Below are 23877 nucleotides of genomic sequence, written 5' to 3' on the forward strand. Positions count from 1 at the left end.
GATCACAAGGCAGAATATGTTAATTATGTTGACTGAACAATGGCCAACAACTTGGAAGGCGTTTGCCTCCACAGTGCTTTAAAGCAGTGGACCTCGTGGAGGCTGTGCACCTTTGCCTGCCTCTGGTGTGTGCAGCAGTTCACATGGATCCCAAGTTTGACATGATATGTTAGCAACAATGCTACTACATTTTAAAACGCACAAGGCGTTGACATAGATTAAAATGACCTGTACAAATTCAAGAAATTCTGCAAATATGCGCCAAACACTGATCTGTGAAATGAGGCACTTTAGCATTGAGCTATTTCTCATACAGACATTTGTCTAAAATTACTGCTGCTATAACTGTAACTGCTTGTAAAGTGTTTAGCACATATAGCTTACCACATGCTCTCATGGTACGTGTTACGAAATATGCACTTTATGCTGGCTGACTCATCATCACTTTTGGTGCAAAAACCCCTATACTTCAATCTAACAGTTGCCCTGGATGGCAAGGTATTGAAAATCTCTTTTCTGTTAGGAAAATCTCATGCATGCTTCTGTGCCTCAGGCGAGTACATCATATACGGTGGAAAGATATCCTGCTTTTTTTTCTGTTTGGGTACTGAGCCAGTGGTGGTGTCAAGCTTTTGGGGTGTGCCCGAGCTGCAAACCTAGGGCAGCCTCCTCCTATGCCTAGGTGAGCTGCGACAGGACATAGCACACCAGGCACTTTTGTGGGTGACGTTCCTAGCACTGATGACAGAGGATACGTTGAATGTCTTTTGCGCCTGAAAACTAAAACTGTCATTTCATAAGTATTCTCAGCAATTGTCTGGGATTTTCCTCAAATATACATATATATATTGAGCCGCATTAATAACAGTGTTTCAGTCATAGACACTGCAACTTTACCAACAGTCTGCTTTTCCTTGTTACAGGTTGCTCTGTGATATTTAGGTTATTGTGTATAGGAAGGTCTGGGAGAACTTATGAACTAGTCATACAAATACCACGCACATTACCTAAACAAACAGATTTATGGTCATTTACTCTTAACTCTTTGCTTCTTCTAACCAGTTTGTCATTCACAGTTATTAGTTTTCATTTGTTTATCTCTCTCTCCTGTTTTAAGATATTCTAATAGTGTTCCACCTGAAGATAGCTGGAACCAAGAAGAAGCTAATGATAAACTATTATTCAGTTGTGAAAAGTAGTTCTAAGGAGTGGTACCTTACACAAGCAATAATTTGCACTCTAAGGAAATGAATGAGTCAGTCACGATGAACTCAATGAAGATTCACAGTAATGAAATGACATAATTGGAAACTGTTCAGATATGATGACATTGCAATACAGTCAATGCAGTGATAGTTTAAAATTTCTGCTTTCCATAGACAGTCACCTTTCACTCCAAGAGACCTTCAAACGGTTTCTTTATTGATGCAGCATGAGTGTCTTTAAACTTTCTATGTCTTAAAGCATTGATTTAGTGTCACGGTAATCGGTTCAGTTCACCTGAAGAACATACTTCAATTCAATGTTCATGGAAGTAACTCTGGTTATAAAATCTGTTTTTTCCATCATCCAATTACATATAGCTTCCGGCTATTACAACTGAAGTCTGGTTTTGAAAACAGACTTAATAGAATCCTGTATAATTTGTTTATCATAGGGACCATATCACAAATTACATCCTACCAGCTCGCTCTGATTTGCGTGTTGTTCATGCTACTCCGCATAAAGAATTAGTGGCCATGTAATACCATCGAATGTAACTTAGTTTGTGATTTACCATGCTTACATTGATCGAAATGTCTTTGCTAGAGGTTTCTAGTGGAATGAAAAACACTTGTCTACAGCATTGTGATCGTTCTGTCAGTGTTTTCTTGTATTCCAGGAAGTTCAGCGCCGTTGATTGAGCTTAAACATCTGTGGCTTCCAGAGGTATTTGTGTGTGCTGTAGCATTGTTGCACTGAAGGAAGTCTTGTAGATGTTGCCACGTCATACAAACTGACCCGCTGTTGCCAGTGTCCTGTTAGCAAATGTGATGGGCAGTGGAAGTACTGCTGGTAAATATTTTACTGATAATATAAGTGTTCATGAAGTTGGAATTTACCTGACATTAGTGTGTCATGGTCCTATGTCATTTCAAGAATAGCTTTACGTTTATGCTCCAAATTAACAGAAATAGTATTTTCCAGTTTCCAGAAATAACGCCCTCTCCTTGGTTATAGGAAACCAGATGATGTTGAGGCTAGTTCCATGAGCTGAGATTTTCCTTTCATACCTAATTTTCTCACCTTCGTTAGAATGTATGTTGTATAAATTTGTTTGAATTTCTCCATCTCATCCTTATTGTCGATCAGCAAACTTACTTCATAAGCGTGTTCCAGAGATGTGTCCTTTACATTGGTAACCTGGAACCCTAGATGCGATTGCATGTCAGTTGCTTGTAATGTTGTTGACAGTCGACATACCCATTTATTCAGTCATTTTATTGATAATGATGTCATAAACTGCTTCATAATCGTATTTGGCTCATACCTCTAATAAAAAATTGTCTACCTGAATGATACACATCGACTAACACCATAGCTAGTTGTGATTTGTTTACTGTGGTGACACATAAAATACATCTATGTATTATGCCAATAGATCTGACATGCTCCTGTAATCAGTACTGAATAATGTTATCAATCTATAATTTTTTAATGATCAGGTTTTTTAGTTCTTTGAGATGAACACTGTCAGCTTGTTAATAAGATCACAAAAATATTGGTTCAGGTAAAAGTTCAGATATGTATATAAAATATCTGTCAAGTAATGCATACTACTTTACTTTTGACACTGGTCTGATCATCTCACATTTCTTGTTTGGTGAAAGCGAGTATCGTGTCATCAGTACATTCCATAGAACTTCTACATCTAACAATGGCTTCCAAATGCTTTGTTTACCCTTGATTGTCACACAGGGTGATAGATTGTGTAGGAATGATTGTGTATTTGTTTCCTGTGTCTGCTGTAGCATTCCATCCTCTCCATCAACTGTTACGTTTGGACTTGCTGTCCTTTTATTCTCCGACTTAATGTGCAAAGCCGATGATTTCACTGTAATTCATTTCCACACATACCTACATTGTTTGCACATATTAGTCGTTTTATATTGATTATTGTGGCATTTGTCTGCATAATTCTTAGAAAATTTCGTTTTGAGCTATTTCAATGTTGATACATACAATGAACGGATGTGGAAGAACTGTCTGTGACTGTATTTCTTACTGTAATGTGGTTGCTCGTATTACTCATTTTGTGTAATCCTTCACTCGAAATGCACTCATAAAATTGGGATTTGTTCAAGTTGTTCATGCTTCTGCCATGGTACATTATTTGTGTTAGGAGTTTGATTCAAATTTGACATCCACAGCAATGTATATGTACAGGATATACAGTTCCTGTAAATTATAACCATTAGTTTGTGGGGACAGAGCTGGCATCTTACAATCCATTGGGTTTAGATCAGGCGAATGTGGTGTCCCAGACACCAATACAAGTTCACTACCAAGGTCCTCAAATGACTGTTCCACAATTAGTGCCGTGTGACATAGACGGTTATTTTGTCGGAAGGTAAAAATGCAAATGTCGTGTGGCTAGGGCCTCCCTTCGGGTAGACCGTTCGCCTGGTGCAGATCTTTCGATTTGACGCCACTTCGGCGACCTGCGCGTCGATGGGGATGAAATGATGATGATTAGGACAACACAACACCCAGTCCCTGAGCGGAGAAAATCTCGGACCGAGCCGGGAATCGAACCCGGGCCCTTAGGGTTGACAGTCTGTCAAGCTGACCACTCAGCTAACGGGGCGGACTGTTGGAAGGTGCCATTGATATTATGAAATACATAAAGAGTTAATGGATTCAGAAAGTCTGCAAGAATGTTAATATAGTCCACAGCTATCTCAGTGCCTTCTACCACTATTGAACATGCTGTGTAAACCCAGATAAATGTCGGCCATAGCATAATACTGCTCCCACCAGCCTGAATCCATGTTGCATTGCTTGTTTCTGGCAATTGTTCATCTGGATGATCTGCTGTAAAAAGACGTGGTTCATCTGACCAGGATAATGTTTGAATTGATTCATGGTTAAACCTCGATGATCCTGCACCGATGCTGAGAAATGTGCTATAAGCTACTTGTGCCTGCAACGGCAACATGCTCTGTCGTTATATATGCCACAGGTCGCTCCCTGACCCTTTTTACAGAGTGGGCAAGTGTCTGACTCTACATTCTGTGATGAGGCATAGATGTCCAACGTCTGGTCACCTGCTAGTTGTTTCACTGTTTTTCAACCACTTTCTGCAGTAGCATGTGAATAGTTATTGGCTTACCCTTTTCTGATATGCTTATTCTCACACTCCAGGCCGTAACAATCTGCCATTCGTCAATGATGTGGTGTGAATGGACTTCCCCATTTGCCATCTGGTATCACTGTAACGATTCCCCATTCATCTTTGCTGTACTAACGCAATCTCACCTGAATACAGGGAGAGTCAGGAAACAAAATACACACTTTGAAGGGTGATAATACTAGTGATTGTGAACATAAAACTTCATATGAACATATGCCCCTCTCTTAGCAGTTCATGAGAAGACAAAAGAAAACAACGGCGAACAGAACAAAAGCTGGTGATATCAAATGAAAAATTATGATCCATTATTCTGTTTAATTGTGTATATTTCCTTACAAAAGACGTTCAAAAGGTCCACTATCAACTAAAATGCGTTTTGCAGCACTTGCAGACAGCTGCTGTTTTGCTGAACTGGTCTCATCTTTATGGCCCTTTATTTGAGCACACACATGTAACAGAAAGTAGGTTTATCGTTTTCGTCCATTCTGCACTTGTAGACTGCACTCTTAAGCCAACTGCACAAACAGTAATCTAACAGAGTACGTTCAGGTGACCTCAGTGGCCACAGCGATCGATTCCCTGCCCAGGATCGGTTTCAGTGAGATACACTGTTACTGATCAAACAGAATGTGCAGGAGTTCCGTCTTACTGGAAGTACACTTTATGTCTTGCTGACGAAGCAATATCTTCCAGATATTCTGGTAACGCATTTTGAAGGAAATCAAGATACCATACTCCATTAAGCCATTTATCAAAAATAACTGGATCTATAAATTGATTATCAATAATACCACACCACACGTTCACCTAGGACCATCAATGAAAACTTGTTTCCACAGTAGTGCGCAGATTGTCATCTGCCCATGTGAGAGCTGTGCGAGTTTTAGATGACATTACGGGTAAACGTTGTCTCATCAGTGAATAGAATATGTTAAATACAGCATTCATAAACAGTGACCCACTAACAGAAGTTCTTCCGTTTGGCATCGTATCTTACATGCAGATATTGCGCAGTCAGATGATGGTACAGGTGGAGGCCATGCTCATGCACTGTTCACATCATCCATGTTCATGCAGAACCAAGCTGTGCAGCAGTCCTCCTTCAGTTGGTGGTTTGGCTGCGTTCTACCACTTCAGGAATGTCCTCAATTTCAGTAAGATCTTGTTGGACAGGTTGTTCCGATACAACATGTAAGCAGTACACACTGACACAATCCGTCAAATGCCCTGCTAAATATCCAGCTATCTGAAACTCTGCAATTAGGTAACTGTCTTTCGTATTTGCAAACAGCGGCTCTGGAATTCCCTCTGCAAAACCTGTAGACAACGAGCATGCCACTATATTCTGCATGTGTGAAGATCTGCGACATTTTCACTACACTGACCTGTACTGTTTTGACTGTAAATTTAACATCACTGTAGTAACTATACTGATGCAAGAACTGTAGAAGTGAGACATGAGGCGAACAAGTGCACAGTTGCATGACTCGTCACCCCACCATGTGCAAGCGAAGTGTGCACTGAAATGGTCACTAAACAACACTACATACCCTGATGTGTCTTTGGTTGTATCCACAAGTCATTGCTGGTGAAGACATGTGACTGATGCCAGTGATTTTCAAACAGCTGTATTTCAGATATGGTCAAGAAAAGGGCATATGTTCATCTGAAGTGCAGAATCACAAATAGTATCACCTCTCAAAGCAGAAATTTTTTCTTGCATGGCACATGATTTTTGCTTTTTGATGTGAGCCCTTCCATTAGCACCCCAAACTTTCTATTTCTTACCAAAGACGGATATTTTCACTCTCTTCACCCTGTAAATTGTATTAGCGACAAGTCTATGTACTCTTTCTCAGCAAACGTTCTGGTGTCCAACCTGGTTTTATTATTCTGTTTACTAACACATATTCCACTTCCTTTTCTAGTATTGTCTTATGTCGTTTCATGTTCTACATTAATTCTTATTTCCTTCAATGATTTTTTTGTTTGCGCTCTTTTTGGTTTTTAATAACCTGTTTTCGTTGCTTCTTGTAAGTTTTTATCACTCCTAATATTGTTCTTGGACTGTATAATTCTTCTATTTCAATTTCATGCTTATGATTTCAGTTCTCTATTTTGTTTTCTATACCAGTATCTACTACGACTTAACTAATATGTATTTCAGTATGTGGTTGTTGTTGTTGTGGTCTTCAGTTCTGAGACTGATTTGATGCAGCTCTCCATGCTACTCTATCCTGTGCAAGCTTCTTCATCTCCCAGTAACTACAGCAAACTACATCCTTCTGAATCTGTTTAGTGTATTGATCTCTTCGTCTCCCTCTACGATTTTTACCCTCCGCGCTGCCCTCCAATACTAAATTGATGATCCCTTGATGCCTCAGAACATGTCCTACCAACCGATCCCTTCTTCTGGTCAAGTTGTACCACATATTTCCCTTCTCTCCTATTCTATTCAGTACCTCCTCATTAGTTATGTGATCTACCCATCTAATCTTCAGCATTCTTCTGTAGCACCACATTTCGAAAGCTTCTATTCTCTTCTTGTCCAAACTATTTTTCGACTACGTTTCACTTCCATACATGGCTGCACTCCATACAAATACTTTCAGAAACGACTTCCTGACAGTTAAATCTATACTCGATGTTAACAAATTTCTCTTCTTCTGAAACGCTTTCCTTGCCATTGCCAGTCTACATTTTATATCCTCTCTACTTCGACCATCATCAGTTATTTTGCTCCCCAAACAGCAAAATTCATTTATTACGTTAAGCCTCTCATTTCCTAATCTAATTCCTGCAGTGTCACCCGATTTAATTAGACTACATTCCATTATCCTAGTTTTGCTTTTGTTTGTGTTCATCTTATATCCTCCTTTCAACAGACTGTCCATTCCGTTCAGCTGCTCTTCCAGGTCATTTGCTGTCTCTGACAGAATTACAATTTAACGGTGGACCTCAAAGTTTTTTATTTCTTCTCCATGGATTTTAATACCTACTCCGAATATTTCTTTTGTTTCCTTTACTGCTTGCTCAATATACAGATTGAATAACATTGGGGATAGCTACAACCCTGTCTCACTCCCTTCCCAACCACTGCTTCTCTTTCATACCCCTCGACTTTTATAACTCCCATCTGGTTTCTGTACAAATTGCAAATAGCCTTTCGCTCCCTGTGCTTTACCCCTGGCAAGTTCAGAAATGGAAAGAGAGTATTCAGGTCAACATTGTCAAAAACTTTCTCTAAGTCCACAAATGCTAGAAACGTAGGTTTGCCTTTCCTTAATCTATTTTCTAAGTTAAGTCATAGGGTCAGTATTGCCTCACGTGTTCCAACATTTCTACGGAATCCAAACTAATGTGGTATGTAATTTAAAATCTCTTCCACAACACCACATGCAAACTATTTAACATTATGCATAATACTATCACATCTTCCATTGAGTGGTTTCTGACTTTTTTATATGATGATCAACGTTGTGCTCTCAATTTCTTTAATACCTTCCCAATACTTTCTTCTATTTGGTTGTTAGCATGTAGCTCTTCTTATGTCAAATGGCTCATGTTACATGTATGTGCCAAATTTGGCAAATACCTATCAGTGCCCTGTTTCCGATGTAGTTCAGAACTAGTATTCTGTGTCTTACATGATTAGCTGTCACAGTGGATGAATTTCTGTTCTATAAAATAGCTGCATGAAGCTTTTAACATTCGCAATACCAAGGAGGAGGGGAATGGGGGGAGGGGTTGAGCAACATGGTGCTCACCTTTTGAAAATATTGTCATCCAGTCCAGTACTTCGCACCATAAAATTTTGGAAAAAATATCTACTAGATTCCATAAATGTTGTAAATTTATCAGTTAAACTTAACCTGAAATTAAAGTCTGAGCAGCAGATGTGACTTTTTACAATAAATGTCATATTCAGTATCTTGAAATTCAGTGCCCAGCCTCACATCAATGTTTCAATAATTAGTAAAATGTGCATTTGCTTTAAAAAAAATTGTGGAAGTCTCCCCTCCCACTTGGTAGTACACTGAAATTGTGTTGGTATTAGTAAGAGTGTGCGCAAAGATATTTTCAAGTTTTAGACCCTACTTACATATCAGTACCTCTTTAACAATCTTGTTAATAGTATTCAGAAACAATGAACATATTTTGTTTTTTCTATTTTTGAAGATGGGCCTAAATTAGTCCTTCTCCTGGTAATACACATTAATGTAAATACATAGGTACTGGGAGAGTTAAGTGCATTTTGCATCTGCAGGTGGCACACGTCCACAATTGATGTTCCTAGACAAATAATGACTGAAAACCATGAATACCTGCGTAAGAAGCAATATGGTTTGTCGAGTCAATTGAAACATTACTTACTGAGCTATCAATGTTAAAATACTGGTTTTGCTTCCATGTTTGCCTTAAATAGTTACACAGCATCCTGTTATATACAATAGCCTACACACTGATCTGATTAGTTTCAGAAAGCATACACAATACTCTCACTGTTGATAGCTCTGGCCTTGTATAAGTATTATTCAGGTATCAGTTATATTGTGTTTCTTTCTAACATAAAATGCATTGGCAATGAAGTCATGCTGCATCTACTAATGCACTGTCATACAGTGGTACTTTTTCATAAACCCAAATTTGACTAATAAGTAAACTACAAAGGGCACCTGCAAAACTCCCTGGCCCGCACATGAGTCGCACACTGTTACACTCGCCTTAATTCAACCATGCCATCAACCTGGGTGCTAGGATTTCATGATTACCACAAAAACTTTAACTACTAGACCTTCTCAAAACGCCTACACATACGACTAATGTTTTCAGTGACACTTACCTTCCACAAATGATTTCCAAACACTACTTCCACAATTTCTGATGTTCACTTCTCATAGTAGGGTAAGCCACCATCCTCCACAGATTTCGTGGTGCTATTCTCACAGACCCTGTGGGAAAATTCTAGTGTTTGGAAAAGAAAGTTGCAACTACAAGCTACAATGGAAATTTGAGCCAAGCCTGTTCATGTGGTGAAGTAGACTAATGGTTAAGGCGACTGCTTGTAATAAGAAAGAAATTCACTCTTGAATCACACTGTTGCACATATTTGATTAAAAGCGTCATTGGAAGAAAAATATGCAAAATACACATAAAATTTAAACACGCACCCCACAATAAGCCATGTCCATATTCCATCGTCATATATTACTCTGTTTCTCCTTCCCTACTTACTACTTCTCAGTTATTTCTTTTTGATGACACATTTATATCACAATTATTTATTTGTATACAATCATTGTTTCTTGGAGTTGCAATGTATCAGTGCCCCTTTTCACACCCATTTCTTATAGGATTAATTTGAAAGATCTGAAACAGTCACTGAAAACAGAAATTGTATCGAACATACCAATATAATCAATATCATTGGGAAAGAATTTGGTTTTATACCATATTTCCCACGTAACTGCCTTGACCGAATTATTTCTACTCTGAAGTAAATGTTATTCGCACAGTGAACTCAGAGAATGATGCAGAGAATCACGTTGATACACACCTAATCAATGTCAAATTTTAGGAAGGGAGTAACATTTCCTGAAAACTAAAACCTCTACTTTATCAAAAACCGAGCTTAAAAACATGGTGCTGACCAGGTATCCAGTCTTCTATTAGTCCCTCTCTTCCTCCGTCATCTCACTGCCAATATCCTTCTTCTTCTCCTCTCTACCCACATCTTCCCCCATCCCCTCTCTGTTCATCTCCACCTGCCTCCTCAGTTTGCCAATTTCCTCATCTCACCTCTCTCTGTCCACCTCATCCCCCATCTCTCTCCACCACCAGTTGCCACTCCCAACGCCAATGGGAGGATGATGGTTTTTACCTGTACAGTATTTATTTTAACATTGTAAAAAAACCAAAACTTCCTCGCAGATTAAAACTGTATTTCGGACCAAACTTGAATTTAGGAGCTTTATCTTTCAAAGTGAACTGAGCTGCCCAGGTGCTACTCACAAATCGTTCTAAAAGCTTTATTTCTGCCAATACCTCCTTTCCTACCTTCCAGACTTCACAGAAGTTCTCCTGTGAAACTTACAGGATTTCCGCTCCTAGAAGAAAGCTGAACAGTAATATTACCTTAATGGGATGGAATTCGGTAGATGTGATGTACATCTACAGACAAAAAATGATAACAATTTCAGGAAATGGTATGATTTATTCAAGAGAAAGAATACAAATTGAGTAGGTCACTTTTGGCATTATGGAAGCAGTTACTCGGCTTGGCTTTGACTGACCAAAATTTTGGATGCCCTTCTGAGGGACATAGTGCCAGATTCTGTCCATCTTGCACATTAGACCGTCAAAATCCTGCTACCCATAATGCTCCTAAAGTTCGCAATTGAAGAGAGATCTGGCGTGCTTCCTGGACAAGGTAGGGTTTGGCCAACACGTGACAAGCATCAGAAAGTATCGCCGTGTGAAACTGAGCGTTATCTTGTTGAAACGTAAGCCGAAGATGGCTTTCCACATAGAGAATAAAACAGGGGATAGAATATCGTCGACGTACCGCTGTACTGTAAGGGTGCCATGAATTGCAACCAAAGGGGTCATGCTATGAAAAGACTTTTGCACCCCAGACCATTACCCCTGGTCTTCAGGGGCATATGGTGCCAACAGTAAGGTTGGTATCCCACTACTGTCTGTGGCATCTCCAGACACATCTTTAATGGTCACCAGTTCTCAGTTCGATGTGCAACTAGTCGCCGAGGGCAGTTCAAGTTCTGTCAATGAGAGTCCAGGCTGAATGTGCGTGACACAAACGCAAATGGGCTTGTTGGCCTACAGAGGTCCATGTTAATCGACACCAGGGGCACTGTAAGCTCATCCCCATTTCTGTGGGGCACCTGTTAATGGCCCGTGTGGTCACTGAAGCACCAGCTGCATGTTGCATCAATGATAATGATGAGTTCGGGACTCTGAGTGCCTATTTCAGTAGGGCACCTGTTAATGGCCCTTGTGGCCACCAGCTGCAAGTTGCATCAATGATAATGATGAGTTCGGGACTCTGAGTGCCTATTTCAGTCGGGCACCTGTTAATGGCCCTTGTGGTCACTGAAGCACCAGCTGCAAGTTGCAGCAATGATAATGATGAATTCGGGACTCTGAGTGCATATTTCAGTGGGGCAACTGTTAATGGCCCTTGTGGTCACTGAAGCACCAGCTGCAAGTTGCATCAATGATAATGAGGAGTTCGGGACTCTGAGTGCCTATTTCAGTCGGGCACCTGTTCATGGCCCTTGTGGTCACTGAAGCACCAGCTGCACGTTGCATCAATGATAATGATGAGTTCGGGACTCTGAGTGCCTATTTCAGTCGGGCACCTGTTAATGTCCCTTGTGGTCACTGAAGCACCAGCTGCAAGTTGCAGCAATGATAATGATGAGTTCGGGACTCTGAGTGCCTATTTCAGTGGGGCACCTGTTAATGGCCCTTGTGGTCACTGAAGCACCAGCTGCATGTTGCATCAATGATAATGATGAGTTCGGGACTCTGAGTGCCTATTTCAGTAGGGCACCTGTTAATGGCCCTTGTGGCCACCAGCTGCAAGTTGCATCAATGATAATGATGAGTTCGGGACTCTGAGTGCCTATTTCAGTCGGGCACCTGTTAATGGCCCTTGTGGTCACTGAAGCACCAGCTGCAAGTTGCAGCAATGATAATGATGAATTCGGGACTCTGAGTGCATATTTCAGTGGGGCAACTGTTAATGGCCATTGTGGTCACTGAAGCACCAGCTGCATGTTGCATCAATGATAATGATGAGTTCGGGACTCTGAGTGCCTATTTCAGTGGGGCACCTGTTAATGGCCCTAGTGGTCACTGAAGCACCAGCTGCATGTTGCATCAATGATAATGATGAGTTCGGGACTCTGAGTGCCTATTTCAGTAGGGCACCTGTTAATGGCCCTTGTGGCCACCAGCTGCAAGTTGCATCAATGATAATGATGAGTTCGGGACTCTGAGTGCCTATTTCAGCCGGGCACCTGTTAATGGCCCTTGTGGTCACTGAAGCACCAGCTGCAAGTTGCAGCAATGATAATGATGAGTTCGGGACTCTGAGTGCCTATTTCAGTGGGGCACCTGTTAATGGCCCTTGTGGTCACTGAAGCACCAGCTGCACGTTGCATCAATGATAATGATGAGTTCGGGACTCTGAGTGCCTATTTCAGTCGGGCACCTGTTAATGTCCCTTGTGGTCACTGAAGCACCAGCTGCAAGTTGCATCAATGATAATGATGAGTTCAGGACTCTGAGTGCCTATTTCAGTGGGGCATCTGTTAATGGCCCTTGTGGTCACTGAAGCACCAGCTGCAAGTTGCATCAATGATAATGATGAGTTCGGGACTCTGAGTGCCTATTTCAGTGGGGCACCTGTTAATGGCCCTTGTGGTCACCAGCTGCAAGTTGCATCAATGATAATGATGAGTTCGGGACTCTGAGTGCCTGTTTCACGATTGCTCAGTCCTCACGTCCTGTTGACTCTTTGGTCTTCTGCTTTCTTCTTGACGCTGTGTTTGGCCATGGTTCCTACCAATGGCGCCGAATAGTGGCATAGCTCCTACTCCAATGCTTAGCAATTTGATTGTGGTGTCACCGCCAGACACCACACTTGCTAGGTAATAGCCTTTAAGTCGGCCGCGGTCCGCTAGTATACGTCGGACCCACGTGTCGCCACTATCAGTGATTGCAGACCGAGCGCCGCCACACGGTAGGTCTAGAGAGACTTCGTAGCACTCGCCCCAGTTGTACAGCCGACTTTGCTAGCGATGGTTCACTGACAAATTACGCTCTCATTTGCCGAGACGATAGTTAGCATACCCTTCAGCTACGTTGTTTGCTACGACCTAGCAGGGCGCCATATTCAGTTACTATGTCTTCTGAACAGATGACATTGTGGCTCATGTACCATCAAGAGCGACGTTCATCATTAATGGATTAAAGTTAAGTATCAAACTCATTATGTTCACTTTCTAATTTCTTGTCGTGTTCCAGACCTCACGTCAGTATAGTTCGTCCCTCACGTCAGCCTGCGTGACCTAAAACGCGTCCATTTCGGCTTCCCTTAGTAACACCGTGTTGGCTCTTCTGCCAACCCAACATTGCTGACCATTCCAACTGGTTTATTTGAGTTTAACTACACATCCTCTCTCAAATGAGGTCCTGTGTGTGAGGCATAATTACCTTCCAGCTGAGTATACAGAACGAAATTTGCAAAACTTTGTGTTGGGTTCTACATGTGCTTTGCATAGTATCGTTGTATGTATGTATTAAACCTGGAACCTAAAACCATTGGAGAGGCTTTATCCCACTGTAGCTCTCAGTGGTTCACAACCCCACAACAGGCCACAGCAGTCCACCCACCCCACCGCCACCCTACACCAAACCCAGGGTTATTGTGCTTTTCGGCCCCAGTGGACCCCCTGGGAATGTCTCATACCAGACGAGTGTAATCTCAAGTGTTTGCGTGGTAGAATAATTATGGTATACGTGTACGTGGAAACGGTGTTTGTGCAGCAATCATTGACACAGTGTAACTGAGGCGGAAGAAGGTGAACCACCCGGCATTCACCAAGGTAGGTGGAAACCGCCTTAAAAACCATCCACAGGCTGGCTGGCATACCGGATCTCGACATTAATCTTCTTGGGACCGGAATGCCTTCCGACCCAGGAAGCAGCACATTAGATTACGCTGCTAGCCCCGCAGGCGCTTAATGTCTTAACTAGGTTGACAGTGAAATTGCACTGCAGCATCACACATTCATCCATAGGCCGCCAAAGTTTACAATATCATGACCAAAAGTGCTCTTATTATCAAACAACGAAGGAGTATGCTCAGGGTAAATGGAACTCCTTTTTAGGGAAACCAATTTTTCAGCTGCCACAGTGTTTGTGACATCATATGTCCTTAAATACGTGTTGTACAGTGACAATTTTTAAGGTACGTTCATTGGTATATGTGGATACTTCCTGCAAAAATGTGTTGCGAGTAGAGTTGGTAGTTTATAAGTTATAAATTAAAATTTTACGTCTGATGCGGCACATTTTAACCAGTCCAAATGTTTATACCGTCATATCTCCTCTACTGTGCGTTTAATAATGACATAATTTTTCACACATATTCAATGTTACATTTGGCACTGTCTGCAAAAAGCTTTATGAATATAGTAGTAAAAAAGTAATAAATTAAAAATGTTATTCTTGAAACAGTAGTTTTACTGCTTGAAAAGGCAAAATGTAGAAAGCGCTGAAGCTATTTCTTCTAATTTCTTTCTTGTAACGGCGACCGGAAAAGTCGCGGGGTTGAAGTAACGGAAAACGCGGCGGCACCCGCGGAGCGGCCCGCGAGTAACAACACAACGGAGCGGACGGACACAACCAGCGGAGGACCTTACGACAACAACAACAACAACAAGACAGCAGAGTCAAGGAAACCTAACTAGACAATCACGTCCACTCGTAAACAAAGCACGAAAGTAAATACGCTGTCTAAGGCAAGGCGATATGTCAAGAGACGTACGCAATGTTAGACTGCCTGGCTGAGCTTTTTTTTTTCTTTATTGAATTTCAATTCCCCCCGAAAGCGGCGGGTTGGCAGCAGCATAGTAAGCTGCTCTACAGCCTACAGACTTTTTTCAAAAAACGGAAGAAGAAAGAAACAAGGAAAACAGGCGATAAAACGGTGGCTTAAAGTGTAAAATGGCGGAAAATTGTGGAAAGTTAAAACTGAAAGCAAAGGGGTTGGCAATGTTAATAAAATACGCAGGAATCAGACAAGTAACATAGGAGACACACAATTAAAAACATGGCGACAGTCTGGTTTCTTTTCACAAGAGATAAAAAATCAGACCCAGTGACAGTATGATGGCCGTTCGCAACACTTCCCAAAAGACACACAACACGGAACACTCACTATAAAACACTGCACGAAACTGTTGGCACAAAGATGACACTCCCTAGCCAAGGGCAGATGGGGGGGGGGGACGTGGAGGAGGGGGAAAACAAAGAGGGAGGAAAAAACGAAAAATGGGGGGGACTCAAGGATGGAGAGCTCATAAAGGGGGAGAGGGGCAGGACAGACACAAGAGGGAATGGGAAAAGGCAGAGGAGGGAAATGCAAAAGGACTCGGGACAGAGAAGGGGGCAGAGAGAGGGGAGGTGGGGAAAAAGAGGATGGAAGGGGGGGAGAGGGAGCCCGGGAAATGAAGGAGGGGGAGTGAGGATCAGAGTTGATAGGAGGGATAAATGGAGGGAGAGAGGGCATCATCTTGGAGGGGGAGTTGATGAAAGCCACCTTGGGAAAGGAGATGAAGGGTGCAGAGATGGAGGGTAGGGGGGACACAACAGTGAAGACGTGGCAGGGGATGGGGATGGGAGAGGAGAGGAGCAACCAGGGGGCTGGCTGAGCAAGAGGCAGGCACTTGAGTACTCTGTCAGGGTCGCCGCTTCTGGCCACTGCAACCACATATTCCACTGTGGCGCCCTCACGCTAAATGCGGGCCAGGCGGCGCGCGCCGCCACAGTTTACGGCGCGATGGTGCAGAGACCTCTAGGGGTCTTGGACTTCCATGACGTCTGGCGGGGATTCAAATTCCGTGGCGCGTGGTACCAGATTTTTGTAGGGGAGCAGAGGGGTGTTTCGTTACAAATTGCTAAGTGCTCTCATTTTCAGATATTAATGGCTACAGTCATAATATTTAAGCGTGGTGCGCCACGTTCCTTTTTCCTCTGTACATCTACCCCTTTGAGAAATTGGTGGTTATTACCACCACAGGACTTCTTTCCAGATAGGAAGTGATATGAGTACCAGTTTTGGTTGTAATCGATATAGTAGTTTTGGGGAGTTGCACACACATACTTTTCTTTAAAAATATTCATATAATAGTATATGAGATGTTGAGCATACTTACAGGGTACATACATACATTTTTAATAGGTATCCAATAAAGAGACATTCAATGTTTGACCTTAACACTTGGTTAGAGTTCCTCATAGGACGCACTGTGAATGTGGAAAATGAGCGTGTGAAGTGACGGAACTCACCGCAGGCGGGAGACGGCAGCGTCGTTGGGTGGGGGAGAGCGGCACGCAGACGTCGGCGGCACGGCGTTGGCTCCGGCGCTGCACAGAGAGAGACACTGGCTGGTGAGGCGAGTCCACGCGGAGGCCAGGGGGCAGCCTGATACAGACACTGTCACACACAGATAACAGAGCACACACTGCAAAGACAATAGTGGATTCGCCATATGAATGCTTGGTCACTGGACTAATCAGTTTACGCACTGCTTCTCCTGAGTTCCTTTTACCAGTAGCTTAGTATACCAAACAACTGCCAGAGAGTAAAGAACAAAGGAAAGGTACATACATGTTTCAACATGAGCCATGCCGGGCTCCGTCTTTGAATTCCCGTCCCGCTCGCCTGGGGTATGCCACTTCTTGCGGATCGAAGCTTGTGGCAGCAGGGGGCGTGGTTTAGCTGCGGTGGGCGGTTCGGAGCGACAGTGGTTCCTAGGGGTAGGTAGTGTTCTGAAGCCGGACCGGAGGGTGAGACGCGCAGGGCCCATAAGCAGTATGCGCCTTTAGGCCGAACTTGACATGCCATGGTGTAATTGGTGGCCTTTTAAATGTTTTGTCTCTTTAATAGTTGTGGGCAGGTGAGAGGGTGGGGTTATCTAACGATGACACATTTGAGTGGCCTTGGATATTTGAATTTGCTGTTGGTTCTTCTCAGTAGAAGCTTTCTGAAAGCTCCTAGCACATTAAAACTGTGTGCCAGACCGAGACTCGAACACGGGACCTTTGCCTTTCACGGGCAAGTGGTCTACCGTCTGAGCTACCCAAGCACGACTCACGTCCCATCCTCACAGCTTTAATTCTGCCATTACGTCGTCTCCTACCTTTCATACTGCCTGCGCAGGAGAGCTTCTGTGAAGTTTGGAAGGAAGGAGGCGAGGTACTGGCAGAATTAAAGCTGTGAGGACGGGTCGTGAGTCGTGCTTGGGCAGCTCAGTTCGTAGTGCGCCTGCCCACGAAAGTTCGAGTCTCGATTCAGAACAGAGCTTTAATCTGCCAGGGGGTCTCATATCAGTGCACACTCTGCTACAGAGTGAAAATTTGATTCTGCAAAGGAACTTTCTCATTCAATAAACTGCCTGATTTGTGTTGCGTGACTTAATATCTTGAGGTGTTGCCTTGGAAGGGGCCAGGGTAACGCGTAGCAGCCAGAGACACTTGTTATTGCAATTCAGCTTCCCACGTTCAGTAGTGGATTAGATGATTGGGTAATGCTGTACATTGCTTTAAGTGTGAATATGTTTAGCCTTAGCCTAGTTTTTGAAGAGGATCATCTGAAGTGTCTGTTGATCTGCAGAAGTTCTGTGGTCGTGGGATTGTATTAAATGAGAATGATAGGGGAATTTAGACGCTCCCTTTACTTTGTTCCAGTTTTCTTCCGGTTTGACACGCTTTGACTGTCTTGCACATGGACCCCGTGTGTGCTCCTTATATTACGGCTTCATGGAATGCACCGCCGCCACATACCCTTGGGCTGCCTTCACTCAAGATATGAAAATTGCTGTTTGAAGTTTTGATGTTTGAGGCTTTGTTGAGTCAAGTGCGCTGGTTGGGCATACTGTTGAGCCCCATTAAGATGGCCACATGTTGGTCCGTTGTATATGAACGGCACGTGTCATATCGACATGTCGTCTGGACTTTTGAAAATATAGCCAGTCGATAATAACGAACTGGCACATTTGAGTTTCACGTGATGTAAAATGCAAAAGGGGATAGAACTATTAAGTAACGCTATGCCCTGAAGGTTACTTAAGTGTTCGTTTGCTAGCCATTTGTCAGCTGAAACTAAAAGAAATTCATTCCTTGTCTCAGGGCTACTTACAGCTTACTAGATCTATTGTTCAACTATTTGTCATTTACATGTTTTCACGGGGTGACCTTTCTAACCTTTTATTTATTTACTTGTTTATCTTTTGCTAAAACTTGGTTCTGGCCTTTTTAAATGGTATTCTTGAACTACTGTGCATACGTGTCCACTTACTGAATCACTAAAGTGTTTTCTAGGATATACCTTAAGAGAAGTTTTGCTGTCTGTCTGAAGACATTTATATCTATCTGTACACATTATTTCTCTTATTAATTACTTAAATGCTCATTGGGGAGAGATGCTCATTAGCCTTACTTCCATTTAACAGGTCCTACAGTTTTTGTACAGTTCTACCGAGAATAACAACGTTATCCATGATCTCCATTCACCTTTAGGCTTAATTGCACTCATTTGGCTTTCTATTCCTTATACGAAGTGCAGTTTGAATATCAAGGTGCAAAATACCACATCTCTGTCTTGTACCCTTTCTAATTTGAGCACTTCGTTCTTGGTATTCAATTATTATTTTTCTCTCTTGGTTCTTGTACCACATATTACCCTTTTCTCCCTATAGCTTAAACCTTTTATACTGAAAATTTCAAGCATCTTGCACCGTTTTGGATCATGTAAGCCTTTTTCTAGGCCAAAAAAACCTATTTCGTAGGTCTTGTCTTCATTACGAAACACATTGTCAGAACTGCCTTCTTGTTCAGTTTATCTTTCTTAAAGCCAAACACATTCGTGTAACAGACCCTCAATTTTCTTATCCATTCTATTCCACATTATTCTTGTTAGCATCTTGATGGTTTGAGCATTTAAGTTGATTGTGTGTAGTCGCCTTTACATATCCTTTGTAACGTCGTCATTGTGTGGATGATTTTTTTTTCCAAACTTCAGATGGTGCATCTCTAGACTCACAGCGTCTATTATCCAACTGTCATTGCCTTTTAACCAACGATTTTATTAGATATTCCAAAGCTGTGTTAAACTCTGACTCTACACAGCGAACCCTGTTTCATTTTCTATCACATTATCAGAAGGTTCTCAGCCTCGTAACGGCCTTCGCTGGTCTCTTTCCACCAATAAGCTCTCTGCTCAGCACTGAAGTGTTGAATTCCTCTTACCCTCTGACTGGAAGTACGAAAATTGAACAGAGCATTTATAAGTATCTGAAAGTAATCCTAAACCAATGAATGGTAACAGGAAACTGTTTAAGGAAAGTGTTAAAAAATAAAGTGCTTCTTTTCAAATTAAATACTCAAATATAAATACACAAACTAATGGAGCAAGAACTGTAATGTTTTTAACTCCTAAAGCACAGGCATTCGAGTTCTTCTGGACTGCCGATTGATCTTTTCCTATTTTCGGTCTTCACTGTTGTTATGCCGTCATTTGTACACATGTTTTATAGTCCAAATCGCACTGTTCAGAAACTTTTAGCCTTTCAGAGGTGGTATCCTCGTATATTGTCAGATCTGACTGCGTGAATTTCTTTTCAGCTCTGAAGAGTGATCACTATGCCATCTGTGTTCTTTCTGTTGTTCTCAGTAATCCCTAGCAGTCTGAGAATATTGTGTCTATGCTATCGTTCAAGTTTCGTCAGATTTCTGTATCAGCTTCTGACTGAGAAATCGTGCCCTATCTTCAGTTTTCTCGGAGCACGGACCTCATTCTCTTGCGTCTCCTGCATTCTGGCCATCACTGACGTAGTGACAGCATCGTTGACCCTGACTGGGGAGCGGCACTCGTCTCAGGCTTCACGGCGCCGTGACGCCGACTGGTGCACCCGTGGCTCCGACGGACGGACAGCTCTGTCCAAGGCGTCTCTCCAGACTGGCCACTGGGGGTGCTCCGTGGTTACGCAGTTTAAATGCAGTTGTAGGTTACACATTCTCAGAAGAAAATTCTAATATAAGACTAGGCACTCGCCACATGATTCTCCCTATGTACAGTTGAGCTTAACTGCTTAACAACAAATTCAGGTAAAATTGTAAGCCAAAATGTGCATCACTCACAGCCGTCATCTTCTATTATATATAGGATTCTATTTCAGTACAAGTTCATACTGGCCCATCAAGCTGGTGCTGTTCCCACAGTTCAAACGGTAAGAACAATTTACTGAAGCTTTTGAGAGCCACTGCGCCAAGCAGTCGCTATTGTGGCAAACTGCTGTGAAAGTACACCACACATGTTTTAGCAACCCGACTTTTCCAGATGTTCTGTAGCACAGAAACCATAAATGTAATCATCAGTTGTTACTCAGTATTATGTATATAATGATCAGAAAAAAATTATGTTGTTGTTGTGGTCTTCAGTCCTGAGACTGGTTTGATGCAGCTCTCCATGCTTCTCTATCCTGTGCAAGCTTCTTCATCTCCCAGTACCTACTGCAACCTACATCCTTGTGAATCTCCTTAGTGTATTTATCTCTTGGTCTCCCTCTACAATTTTTACCCTCCACGCTGCCCTCCACTACTAAATTGGTGATCCCTTGATGCCTCAGAACATGTCCTACCAACCGATCCCTTCTCCTAGTCAAGTTGTACCACAAATTTCCCTTCTCTCCTATTCTACTCAGTACCTCCTCATTAGTTATGTGATCTACCCATCTACTCTTCAGCATTCTTCTGTAGCACCACAATTCGAAAGCTTCTATTCTCTTCTTGTCCAAACTATTTATCGTCCATGTTTCACTTCCATACATGGCTACACTCCATACAAATACTTTCAGAAATGACCTGCTGACATTTAAATCTATACTCGATGTTAAGAAATATCTCTTCTTCAGAAACGCTTTCCTCCCCATTGCCAGTCTGCATTTTATATCCTCTCTACTGAGGGAATTTCGCCTGTCTCATACATCTTGCTCACCAGATGGTACAGTTTTGTCAGGACTAGCTCTCCCAAGGCTGACAGTAGTTCTAATGGAATGTTGTCTATTCCCAGGTCCTTGTTTCTACTTAGGTCTTTCAGTGCTCTGTCAAACTCTTCACGCAGTATCATAATACCCATTTCATTTTCATCTACCTCCTCTTCCATTTCCTTAATATTGTCCTCAAGAACAACGCCCCAGTGTAGACCCTCTATATATTACTTCCACCTTTCTGCTTTCCCTTTTTTGCTTAGAACTGTGTTTCCATCTGAGCTCTTGATATTCATGCAAGTGGTTCTCTTTTCTCCAAAGGTCTCTTTAATTTTCCTCTAGGCAGTATCTATCTTCCCCCTCATGAGATAAGTCTCTAGTTCCTTTCATTTGTCCTCTAACCATCCCTGCTTAGCCATTTTGCACTTCCCGTCGATCTCATTTTTGAGACGCTTGAATTTCTTTTTGCCTGCTTCACTTACTGCATTTTTGTATTTTCTCCTTTCATTTATTAAATTCTGTATCTCTTCTATTACACAAGGATTTCTACTAGCCGTCATCTTTTTACCTACTTGATCCTCTCCTGACTTCACTATTTCATTCCTCAAAACTACCCATTCTTCTTCTATTGTATTTCTTTCCCCCATTCCTGTCAATTGTTCCATTATGCTCTCCCTGAAACTCTGTACAACCTCTGGTTTAGTCAGTGTATCCCGGTCCCATCTCCTTAAATTCCCACCATTTTGCAGTTTCTTCAGTTTTAATCTACACTTCATAATTAATAGACTGTGGTCAGAGTCCACATCTGCCCCTGTAAATGTCTTACAATTTAAAATCTGGTTTCTAAATCTCTGTCTTACCATTATGAAATCTAACTGAAACCTTTTAGTATCTCCAGAGTTCTTCCATGTATACAACCTTATTTCATTATTCTTGAACCAAGTGTTAGCTATGGTTAAGTTATGCTCTGTGCAAAATTCTACCAGGCGGCTTCCTCTTTCATTTCTTAGCCACAATCCATATTCACTTACTACGTTTCCTTCTCTTCCTTTTCCTACTGTCGGATTCCAGTGACTCATGACTATTAAATTTTCTTCTCCCTTCACTACTTGAATAATTTCTTTTATCTCATCATACATTTCATCAATTTCTTCATTATCTACGGAGCTAGTTGGCATATAAACTTGTACTACTGTAGTAGTTTTTGGCTTCGTGTCTATTTTGGCCACAATAATGCGTTCACTATGCTGTTTGTCGTAGCGTACCCGCACTCCTTTCTTTTATTCATTATTGAACCTACTCCTGCATTTAAATTTGTATTTATAACCCTGAGCAAAAGTCTTGTTCCTCCTGCCACCGAACTTCACTAATTCTCGCTATATCTAACTTTAACCTATCCATTTCCCTTTTTAAATTTTCTAACCTACCTGCCCGATTAAGAGATCTGACATTCCACGCTCCGACCCGTAGAACGCCAGTTTTCTTTCTCCTGATAACGGCCTCCTGTTGAGTAGTCTCCCCCCGGAGATGCGAATGGGGAACTATTTTACCTACGGAATATTTTACCCAAGAGGCCGCCATCATCATTTAATTGTACAATAAAGCTCTATGCCCTCGGGAAAAATTACGGCTGTAGTTTCCCCTTGCATTCAGCCGTTCGCAGTACCACAACAGCAAGACCGTTTTAGTTAGTGTTACAGGGCCAGATCAGTCAATCATCCAGACTGTTGCACCTGCAACTACTGAAAAGGCTGCTGCCCCTCTTCAGGAACCACACGTTTGTCTGGCCTCTCAACAGATACCCCTCCGTTGTGGTTGCACCTACGGTACGGCTATCTGTATCGTTGAGGCACGCAAGCCTCCCCACCAACGGCAAGGTCCATGGTTCATGATGGGGGGGGGGGGGGGGGAGAATTATATAGCCAATAAAAGAGAAACAAGTGTGTATCTGACATTCATAAGTCATCAGAAATAAATTAAAACCAAGGAATACATATGTAAGAAAAAATAATCGAATAAATACATCAACAAAATGAATGGGAAAAACATTTGTATTGCGCATGTTATTGTATAGAACGAAAAATCAGCTTTGTAAAAAGGTCACTGAAATATGTCATCAAAAACAAATATGAGTACCTTTGCAAATAAAAAATATTGTCAATAAACAACAACACATTGGGATAGAGTGTATTGCCAAAAAGGGATTGTTAATACTACACCATAAATTTAACTTGTTATATCACTGTTTTCCCCGAACCTTTCACTATAGATTTATCATTTATAACCACTCCCCATGATGCACTGAATTCGACCATAGAGGCGTATATAGTTGACTTATTTATGAAGTATGATAAGCTGGAGCAACAGCATCTCAGGCCATTGGGGTTCCGATAATTTTAGTGTGCTTCCACTGGTTGAGACAGATACTCAGATGGGAGGTTTTCCACGCCATTTTAATGAGCTACTATTCATTTAGGGGAGATGGGAGGAGAGGGGAGCAGGTTTAAGTATTCCCCTTGATGACCATGAATGGATCGTGTACGTATGCTGTTGGCTCTCTTGGGAGTGGCGAGTGTGGGGGGGGGGGGGGGGGGGGGAGTGACAGATGCCTTGCGGAATGGCTGTCTCATACGTATCTGCTTCCAAAGGCACGAATGCATTGCTCGCCACAGTACCGAAGCACCC

General features: G+C 42.1%; 1 protein-coding gene across 1 annotated transcript in view; it reads right to left on the minus strand.

The window, feature by feature from the left end:
* LOC126284640 (uncharacterized) overlaps window positions 1–23877 on the minus strand; it is a 120813-nt gene that overhangs the window by 1839 nt on the left and 95097 nt on the right. Inside the window, exon 7 of the mRNA XM_049983717.1 lies at window positions 16493–16570. Coding sequence (XP_049839674.1) covers window positions 16493–16570 — 78 coding nt within the window. The remainder of the gene's footprint in view (window positions 1–16492; window positions 16571–23877) is intronic.

Source organism: Schistocerca gregaria, chromosome 8 (assembly GCF_023897955.1).
Source record: "Schistocerca gregaria isolate iqSchGreg1 chromosome 8, iqSchGreg1.2, whole genome shotgun sequence".
In the NCBI taxonomy this organism is placed as follows: Eukaryota; Metazoa; Arthropoda; class Insecta; order Orthoptera; family Acrididae; genus Schistocerca; species Schistocerca gregaria.